This window comes from Nannospalax galili, unplaced genomic scaffold, assembly GCF_000622305.1.
Source record: "Nannospalax galili isolate Female #2095 unplaced genomic scaffold, S.galili_v1.0 scaffold281, whole genome shotgun sequence".
Lineage (NCBI taxonomy): Eukaryota > Metazoa > Chordata > Mammalia > Rodentia > Spalacidae > Nannospalax > Nannospalax galili.
The window spans coordinates 66,143-77,150 of NW_008349068.1; the positions used below are offsets into that span (position 1 = coordinate 66,143).

Consider the following 11,008-nt stretch of genomic DNA (forward strand, 5'->3'; position numbering starts at 1 on the left):
GTTCCCATTCATAATATTCTGGGATGATTGGCATAAATCCAAATTTTTTTTTTTTTTGAGACAGAGTCTGTAGCCCCAACTGGCCTGGAACTCACTATGTAGACCAAGCTGGTCTTGAACTCACAGAGATCTGCCTGCCTCTGCCTCCCAAGTGCTGGGATTAAAGGCGTTTGCCACCACACCTGACTATAAGTCCAGTTTTTAGTTGGTCTCCCACCCACTTTTTTTTTTTTTTTTGAGATGGTCTATTTAGCTCAGGTTGGTACTAATTAATTTATGTGTGGTGGTGTTGGGGTAGGGGGCATGTGGTGATCAGAGAACAGCTTGTTAGAGTTGGTTCTCTTTCACCATGTGAGTTCCGGGAAGGAACTCAGGTTGTCAGGCTTGGCAGCATGTCCCTTTGCTTGCTGAGTCTCCTCCCTGGCCCACCTTTCATTCCCCCTTCCCCCTGCTTTGGATCGGGTTTATTTCAGTTACCAGACATTCTCTGCTTTTATCTCCCCTCATTTCCTGCGGTGTTGTCTTGGATCCTCACTTCCCACTTACCTCCTGCTTCCCTCTCTCTTCACTTTTTTGAGACAAGGTTCAGGCTTGCCATGACGTCTTGATCCTGCTGTAGCACCACACCCAGCGTATGTTTCATTCGTACAGGAAGAAACTCATGTGCAAATACAGGGTGACTTGGTGAAGAAGCAGACAGCAGAGATTCAAGTCTGGGTAAAATTGAATTGGCCCCAGCACTCTTGCACTACTCAGTATATTTGTGTGTTGCGTTAGTAAATGTTGTACAAATAGGGAAATAGATCATGCTGTGGTGTTTTTGTGCACTAAACTTGTCTTCACCGTGAAGTAACTATGAGGTAATCCTCTGCTTTATTAGAAAGAGTCTGATAAAGAGAACTTCAAGTAATCATACTTAGGGTTCTATGCTGAAGATAAATGATTTACTTTTGTTTCTGATTATGTAGAGATCTTTCTTTTTATGGCCTTTGGCAGCAAAGTATATTTCCTGTATGTTTCTTCCAGATTGTGTGGGATATGACTATTTTATGTATTTCACCTCTTTATAGCCTTGACTAATCCTGACTAAACTTCCTTTCCTTTTTTGCCTATGAAATTACTATTTTTTTCCTACTGTGTACAGTTCGCATAGTGTAGTATGGTAAAATGGGCACATATTGAATTCATTTGTATTTTAATCACAGCGCTATAAATTATTAATATATGACCCTAGGTAAGTTATATATCCTTTTATGGTCTGTAAAATGAGGAAAAATAAGCTTTTTCTGGGTGGTTGCAAGGTGTAAATGAGATAATCAGTTGTTAATGCCTGCTGTACCAGTTACATGGTAGATACTTTAAACATCATGCTTTGTTTCTTAGTAAATGAAAATTTACTAAGAGAAGTCTGTGCTTCCCAGGTACTTGGTAGTACTAACCTTTAGAAACTGAACAAGAGGACTTAGAATATAGGTAAGTAGTAGAATGTTGGTATAGAATTTGAACCAGCTACTATAGAGTTGCTAAATAAAATATAAAGAGGAATGCATTAAGTTTTTATAGTGTTGTGTTGCTATTTTGTGTCTAACTTGCCTAGAAGTAATCCTCTGCTTTGTTAGGAAAAAAATTAGTAAAGAGAACTCTAGGTACTTGTATTTCTGGAGTTCTATCTTTAATGCATGAATGAATGAATAAATAAGTGAATGACATTCTAATTTGAAAAAGCAAATGATAAAACTCAATTTCTCACAGATGTATTTTTGTCTGAAATATTTCTGTCTTCTGATTTCTCTTGTGATATTGTAGATAGTGGCAATTTACTAGCTGGTTTTAGAATAATATTAAAATAGCAAAACAAATACTCAAAAGGTCAGCACTCCCTATGTGTTCTGGGAACATTCTTTTAGATTCTGGATTATAGCGTAATGCTTTTATTTTAGGGAAACAAGTTGTTTGAGATCCCTTTGTCTTAGGTCAGTGCTTAAGTGGTGATGTTTCATGACAAAGTAATCGGACACTGGAATCACATGTTAAATTTAACTGCAGTAAAGAAGTATTGAGAGCCCAGGCCTGGGACCCTGGTAACCACTGGGATTCTGGGAGGAAGAAGGCAGTGGGGTCAGATAGGCATCTAGTAGTACTGACTGCAAAGCAGAAAAAGGGAAATGAAGAGCTTAGAGAAGCAAAGAGGTCACAGTGACAGAGACAAGAAAAGAGGAGGGCGGGTAGTCAGGAAGAGTGAAACAAGATGGAGACAGGCAGGCAAGCTCCTTAAACATGGTGCTTCTGGTTCAAATGCTGTTACCTGTCTTGCTGTACATCAAGGCTACTGTTAGAACATGCTTTACCTGTTTACACTGCTGCTTAAAAACTCATTAACTTTCAGTAGTTAAGCTTAGTAAACATTTTTCAGCCTTAGAATCATAAAAGAGATGGCTATATCAGAATCACTCCCCTTTTTTTCCTTAAAGTAGACCAGAATTTATGGGATCAAGATGGAGTTGTATGAAATACAGTTGCTTACTTATGTCTTTGTTTATAATTGGCTCTTTCTAACTGTAAAAATAATATAGTCATATTTCTTAAAAAAATTAGAGACAGAAACATGAAAACAAAATCACCCACCCATGCATGACAGTGTCTGGAAGAATTTAGAGAGGAGATTGTGCCTGGGAGGGAGAGTAAGCTCTCTATAGTAGTTAAAAGAAAAGTGGCTATGGACATATGCACCTGTGTGAGGTACATGTCTGGATGACCAGAAAGATATCTCGCTATTATGCTGAGGAATACATTTTAAGTTTGTCTTTTCTTGGGACTGGCTATCTGTGTAAGATGTCCTAAGTCACCAGGCGTCAGACTCTGGATGGTCTGGGCCCACTCATTAAAGTGTGAATTCTCTACATTATTGTCATGACACCTTAAGACAGGCTGAATGATGACTTGTTATGGTTTAATTCTTTCTAGTGAAAGTTTTTGCTCAGGAACTGCGGCCTTAATCTGAGTACAGCTTGCTCTGAGGCAAAAGAAGCCTCATTTTGCCTGTAGAATAACTGTAGCATGCCTATCAGTCCCACAATCATGTCTCAAACCTAATTACTCATTTGTAAGAAATTATAACATTTTATGTTTGATTGTATACAATTTTACAGAGTATATTATCCACATTTTACAAGGTCATGATATACAAGTATACTGTATGATACAAACTTTAAAAAAAAAAGCAGGTCTCCCCCCCTGCCCCCCACCCCAAAACAGTATTGAGGAGACAAAAGGAAAAAAGTGAGCAGCATTTTAAAGAGATAGTTTATGTTAAAAAATTCAGAAGCATAGTTTTCTTTTCAGCTTAGCTTTATTGAGATGTATTTCAGGTCATAAAATGTACAATTTTAAAGTGTCAAAGGTGGCTGGGCATAGTGGTGCACGCCTTTAATCCCAGCATTCAGGAGACAGAGGCAGTCTGTGAGATCAAGGCCAGCCTGGTCTACATAGAGAGTTCCAGGTAAGCTGAGGCACAAGGGAGACCCTGTTAATCTCCATCCCCAAGAAAAACCACAAAAACCCCACAAAAACCCCAAAAACTTTCAAAGGTGATGATTTTGTTACACATGCACATTTGTGTGACCATTACCAATCAGAAAATGGAAAATTTCCATCACCTAAGAAATGAACCTATGTACCTTTTTGTAGTTAGTTCTCCCAAAGGCAGCCATTGATCTAATTCCCGTCACAATAGCCTGTTCCTGAATGTCATAAATTAAATCATACAGTAAGCATGCTTTCATACCTGATATCTTTTGCACAGTTGACTAATTTTTTTTTCCTGAATAGTAATCTGTTGTTTAAGTGTGCTTTTTTTTTTTTTTTTCTGACACAGGGTCTCTATGTAACCCCAGGTGGCCTGGAACTCACTTTTTAGACCAGGCTGATCTTGAACTCACAGAGATCCGCCTGCTTCTGCCACCCAAGTGCTGGGATTAAAGGAGTGTGTCACCATGCCCAGCTAATTTATTTTTTAACCTGTTGGTAGAATTTTTTATTGTTTCATACTTTGCAGTATTAAAAATAAAATGTCTGAGAAATTTTTTTGTGTAGGTGTTTTTGTGCATATATGTTTTCTTTCTATGGAAGAGGAAGAGCTGGGAAGTATCATATATTTGTATGTAATGAAAAAAAAAACCTGCCAGACTGTATTCCAAATTATATAGTATTTTATCTTACCACTAATAATATATTAATTATTTTTTATTTTCACTAACGTGATGCCATCAACAAAATTTTTGCTCTTCTAGCAGGTGTGTACGTAATGGTATCACATTTGGTTTTAATTTACTTTTTTTTTTTTTTTTGGTGTTTTGAGTTAGGGTCTCACTAGGGAGGCCCAGCTGGCCTTGAACTCGATATATAGCTGAGGTTGGCCTGGAATTTACAGAGATTCACTTGCCTCTGCCTCCTGAGTGCTGGGATTAAAGGCATATGCCACCATGCCTACCTTTTGCATTCTTTAGATAACTAATAATATTGAGCACATTTTGTCTTCTGCACCTCTCCCTTCTTCTTGTCCACCTAGTGTGTCATTCATGCCAGGCAAGCACATCTACAGTCCTGGAGCCTTTTGATGAATAGAGGTTCTTAATTGTTTCTCTTCTCTGGATTGAATCCAGGATCTTGTGCATGGTATACAAACACTACCACTGAACTATACTAGCCCTTAATTCTAATTAACACCAGTTTTCTTTCCTAGTTCATGATTTTTGTTTCCTTGCTAATAAATCTTTATTTCCATGGGGTTGGGAAACAATAGGGTAAGGTTAAGGGCAGTGACAAAGTTTACCTCAATGATAAATGTCATTTAAGGAATGACATGAATAAGATGAAGGAGTTAGCCTTTCAAGTGTCTGGAAGAATAATTTTCTGGGTAGAGAAGACAACTAGTATAAAGGCTTTATAGTGGGAACACACCTGGTATGTACAGAAACAGCCAGGAGGCCAGTGTACCTACAACGTAAGGTTGAGATATAGGGTTTTGCTGTTTCCAGGCTGGTCTTGAATTTATGATCGTCTCTTTCAGTCTTTTAAGTAGCTGGGATTATAGGTATGCATCCCTTCACCTGTATACTATACACATTTATGAATATCACTTAGACATTTCGTGTTGTTTACTTTTTTTTTTTTCTTGAGATGGTGTCTTGTGATATAGCTCAGAGTAACTTCAGTCTTGTGATTCCTCCGCTTCAGTCTTTCAAGTGTTTAGATTATGGGTATATGACCCCATGAATGACTGTTGTTCCTACTTTAGATAGTTACTTAGGTATGGAAGCATTATTTTTTTGACAAACTTAATATTGTAATGCTCTTCTTATTTCAGAAAGATCCAGATTACCTGAGACTATGGTTGGACAATTTTGTTTCAAGTTACGAGCAATTTTTAGATATTGATTTTGAAAAGATGCCTACCAGGTATGTAGAAATAATTTATTACCATTGGGTGAGATTGTTCATTTTTGTCAAGAAGATTTTATTGATGACATAGAGGAGTGAAAACTATGCCAGCAGTCTTGATACTCCTGTGTGACCACATTCTCATGACAAATTGGTGATTGATCACTGCAGTCTTTCTGGGTGATACTAGACCTGGCTTCTAGAAGCCTCTTCTTTGCTTTGATGAGAGACTACCCATTAAGTATCCTGAAATTTACTTAATTTCTAGCACTAGGTACCCAGATTAGCACCAGCTCTAACAAGTTAAAAAGAGTCCACAAGACTGCCATTACTTTAAGCCATCAGTTGCAAGTCTTGACAATTGCCCACATTTGAAAATTTTTTTATTACATTTGTTTTATTTTTAAATTTTTTGGTGTGTGGGTGTGTATGTCACAGTGTACCTACGTGGCTTGGTATCAAGGCCTTTAGTCACTGAGCCATCTCTTCAGCCCCACTCATAACACTTGACCAACTGATTACACTCAGGGTTCTTATATTCTCCTCTGATTCAGTAATGAAAGGATACACAAAAGACAAGTACTATAACGGTCCTGGCAGAGCTTTTATGTTCTCCCCATAGAGTCAGGGCATATTACTCTCCTTGAACACCGGCATCTTTACCAGTAAGGAAGCTCTTTAAATTTTGGGTATGGAGAGTTTTATTGGGGTTTGATTGTGTTAGTGATAATCTAGTTGAGCTTGATCTCCAGTCCCACCTTCCCCAAGGTTGGGGAGATTGTGCATTGAATCTAAAAGTTTCAAGCCTCTCTTGCTTGATTTTGTGTGTGTGTGTGTGCGTGTGTGTGTGTGTCTATGTGAATGTTCGTGTGTACAGGTGTGCATGCATGTGTGTACATATACATGACGTGGAGGGCAGAGGAGAACCATAGGTTTTGATTCTCAGGTACTGTCCACCTTTTATTGTGAGACAATCTTTCACTGACCTGAAGCTTACAAAGTATGCTAGGCTGCAGGCCAGTGAGCTCTAGAGACCCACCTGTCCCCACTTCCTAGCACTGGGATTGCAAGTATTTGCCACATGCCTGGATTGATTGATTGACTGATTATTTATTTATTTATTTATTATTTATTTATTATTTATTTATTTATTTATTTAATTTATCTGTCCATCCATCCATTCACCCATCTATCTATCTATATATTAATGTGGGTTCTGGTGCTTAAACTCAGGTCCTCTTGTGCTAACAAGGCTAGCTCACCCCATCTTTTTTTTTAAAAAAATATTATTGCCATATATTACTTGTACAAAATAATGAATTTCATTGTCAGGGTTGGTCTTTCTCATGTGACCAGCTTCTCTAAGACTCCACCCTGAGTTATTTCATTTGCATAAATTCAGATGTAGTCCAAAGGGGCTGGTTATGAATAACAAGAATATTCCTGTTATTCAGGAAATTCCTATGGTTTTTGAAGCTCTGTACCAGACACACATTACTTAAAATAGAGGCATATGAGTTGAAACTTATTCCTTACTGGTTTTGTAGAATAATTCAGAAAGAAGCTAATTATACTTATCATATATGTGTGTATGTATTCTGTCTGTATTGAACCAAAAAGCCTTATACTCAGTGTAAAACTAGTAGTTATTCATATTAAACATTATTTGAAGTTTATACTATTATAAATTATTACTGAAAATTTCTTGAGATTTGTGTATTTTCATAGTAATAGAGAAATTAGTATAGAGTGGCTTATGAAAAGATTATTAGATTTTAATTAATACTGTGCTTAAAACATACAACACTAAGGGAGCAATATGTAAAAAGGGAGTAGTTACAGGGGAGGGGGTAAGGAGGCCTATACAAAGATCTATGGGAATAAAGGGGAAGAAAGTGCTCAATAGAGGTGGGACCATAGCATACAGAAACTATCAAAGGAGAAATGGGGAAAATGGGGACACTTTAAATGGGGAGGGTGGGGAAAGAGGATAAGACAGGGAGAGAAAGAGGAGAACTAAATTGTGCCTAGCTAGTATAAAAAAACAGGGAATTAAAAAATAATTTATTGAGAATTTCATACATGCACATAAGGTGTTTTGATCAAATCCATGCCCACTCCCTCCCCTTCAACAGAGGGAATTGTATTAGTCCAGAAACCTACTGAAAAATTACACATACAATATTCCTACATGAGTCCGTGGGTATAGCTGAGCTTACATAGCAAGAAACAGTGCCAGGCAGGAGAAACCTTCCTTTGAGTTGTTGGCCAGGGTAGTTCAAGAGACTCCCAAAATTACACAGGCTACTGCCACAGTCCTTGATTGCCTCCCAGAACTTGATTGTAAGACCTTGTTGGTGAAGATGGGACAGCCTTTGGACACAGGATCTGGAGCAAATGTAGCTGGAACTGACCAGGGAGCCACCTCCCCTGAAGGCTAGCTCGTGTAGCTTTGGAGAGCACCTATGAAAGCTGGTAAGGGAGAACATCAATTGATGGTCCACCCCTAGTTTCAAGGCTTGAAAACCACATTAGTATCCAGCACAGCAAACGGCATTGGTGTAGTAGTGACACTTTTATTTTGGGAGTAATCAACAGCTGCCTAATTGGACTTAAAGCCCACTCAATGGGAGTGAACTAGTACTGTAAACCTAACCAAATACACAGAGCTGGAGAGGTCATAGATCTTTGGAAAAACCCTGTCTTAGTTTGTTCTCTATTGCTGTGACAAAACACTCTGACCAGTACCAACTTGGGGAGGAAAGGGTTTATTTGTCTTACAACTCCCAGGTCATAGTTCATCAGGGAGCCCAAGGTAGGAACTCAGGGCAGGAACCTGGAGTGGGCTGGGCCCTCCCACATCACCCATCAAGAAGATGCCCTTCAGACATGGCCACAGGCCAGTCCAATAGAGACAATTTCCCGATTGAGGCTCCCTCAACCCAGGTGTGTCAAGTTGACACTAAAGCTATCCAGCACAAACCCCAAGGCTCTCATGTTCTTTCTTTTTTCTTTTTTAGGTCTTTTTGAGAGAGGGTCTCCCTGTAGCCCCAGCTGGCCTGGAACTCACTATGTAGACCAGGCTGGCCTTGAATTCACAGAGATCCACCTGCTTCTGCCTCTGCCTCCCACATGCTGGGAGACAAATGTAATTTCTTACTATGTACAAATATGGAGTCTTAAATTTACAGACAAGTATCCCAGTCACCACCCATCAAAGTAGCTTCTTTTTCAACAGATAGAGATTATTAGAGTTACACCATTGGTTACACACAGAGATTCTCTGTGAGTTGCCCAAGCCTAAGTGGCACATCCAGGATGCAACCTCTATACCTAAGGCTCACGGAACATAGAACAAGTGATAAAGAGACCACTAATGCATCTTTCAACTCTCATCAATGAAGCTCCCATAACATTTCATAGTTGCACATTTCACAACAAAAAACTGCATATTGACTTATGGGTTCAGAGCCCTTATAATAGGACACATATTCAAATTTTGTGTATTAGAAAATGTCAGAGACTAAATGACCACTCCATGTTATAGAGGTGGGATTTAGCACCTAGATCTTTTTTTAAAAAAAATTTTATTTATTATTTTTATTTTATGTATATGCGTGTACTGCCTGCATGTAGGTAAGTGCGCCCCTGTCATGCAATGCCTGCGGAGGTCAGAAGAGGCTGTCAGATCCCCAGGGACTGGAGTTATGGACAGTTGTTAGCTGCCATGTGGGTGCTGGGATTCAAACCCGGGTCTTCTGCAAGAACAACCAGAGTTCTTAACCGCTGAGCCATCTCTCCAGCCCCCGAATGTGTCCTTTTAGTTACAGACAGTTGTTAGCTGCCATGTGGGTGCTGGGATTCAAACCCAGATATTCTGCAATAACAGCCAGTGTTCTTAACCGCTGAGCCATCTCTGCAGCCCCAGCACCTAGATCTTTAGATTTTGAATCTAGCCGAGGGTTTTTAAGAGAGACACAGAGGTGCCCCTTAACATCTGATGTTGGATTTTGCCTTAAAAAAAAAATAGAGTTGTGGAGATGGGTCACTGAATAAAGTGGTTGTTCTGCAAGCATGAAGACCTGTATAAACTGGGTAGCAGTGTGTGCCTATAACCCCAGCAATGGGGGGTTGAGATAGGTGGAACCCCAGAGCTCACTGGCCATCCGGTCTAGCCGAAACTGTATGTTAGTGAAAGACCCTTTCTCAAAAAAGAAGGAGAGAGTGATAAAGGAATATATCTAGAGTCAACCTCTGGCCTCCTGCACACATGTGCACACATGAATACAACACACACACACACACACACACACACACACGCACAAAGAAAACATAGAAACCACTTGTCAAACTGTAATAATTAAGAAATACCTATTGATCATATTTAGGGGTCTGTCTTTATTCTTTTTTTGATTATCTTTTCTCCCTCTTCTGAACACAATCTATAAGGTAGATCATTAGTGTGAAGTAATGTAGATATCAAGTATTAAATAGTTATTTTATTTCATTTTTCATTAGTTGAAATAACTTTTTTACAAATAGGATATATACATGTATAATCTTAAATAGAAAATGAATCAATTTTAATTCTGTTTTCACTAAAAATGAACAATTAAAAATATTAGTCTCCTCTTCCCTGAAATAACACTAAGCATTCTCTTCTAATAACCTAGTTTGAATCATCTGGTTATGGTTTGAGGACGAAAAGGCATAGAACATATGGACATAATAAAAGAGTGTCTGGTGTCAAAATGCAGTTGATTAAAGTGCCAGAGTTCTTCTATTTTTGGTTTCATGTATTTACTGTGTGAGTGTTGGAGGTGGAGGTTAAATGACATGGTTTGTGTGTAGGCCAGAGGCCAACTTGATGGACTTGGTGCTCCCCACCATCTGGGTCCCAGGGGTTGAACTCAGGTTGTCAGACTTAGTGGTAGACACCTTTACCCACTGAGCCATCTTGTTGGCCTGAGTTTTTCACGTTAAATTTCACCACTCTTAATTTTCTTGCCTCTATCTTACAGGGTAGATGATGTGCCTCCAGGAATATCTCTGCTTCCTGATAATATTCTTCAGGTTTTGAGGATCCAACTCCTACATTGTGTTCAGAAGACAGCAGATGGGTTAGAGGAACAGCAACAAGAACTGTCAGTTTTGCTTGTCAAGTTCTTCATTATTCTTTGCAGGTATCTGGTATAAAAAAGTAAACTTTTAAATAATTATTACCAAAGTAATAATACATTCGTTAGTGATATTTGTATGAATCTTTGGATAATGTGTATATCTTTTACAATAGGCTTTTTGTTTATTAAGCATATTGAAAAGCATCTTAATACCTAATTATAGAGACACTCAACCAAGAGTTTTAAATGTGCATTTGTGAGATGGCTCAATGGATAAAGAGACTTGTTCCCAAGCCTGATGACTTGAGGTTCAGTTCCTAGGACCCATAATGTGAAAGGAGAGAATCCATTCTACAAATTGTCCTCTGACCTCTACCAGGTGTACACCCATACCCACATCTACAACCCCCTCAATATAATAAAATCATTATTTTTAATATTTTATTATT

General features: G+C 38.6%; 1 protein-coding gene across 11 annotated transcripts in view; it reads left to right on the forward strand.

Annotated features, from left to right (window-relative positions):
• Positions 1-11,008, forward strand: part of Nbeal1 (neurobeachin like 1) — a 260,021-nt gene that overhangs the window by 11,200 nt on the left and 237,813 nt on the right. For all 11 annotated transcript variants that reach the window (XR_003851600.1, XR_003851601.1, XM_029569970.1 and 8 more), the window contains exons 3-4: positions 5,366-5,457; positions 10,461-10,622. Coding sequence is in view for 9 of the 11 variants with exons in the window: in XM_029569970.1 (XP_029425830.1) it covers positions 5,366-5,457; positions 10,461-10,622 (254 nt within the window). In the remaining 2 variants the exon portion in view is untranslated. The remainder of the gene's footprint in view (positions 1-5,365; positions 5,458-10,460; positions 10,623-11,008) is intronic.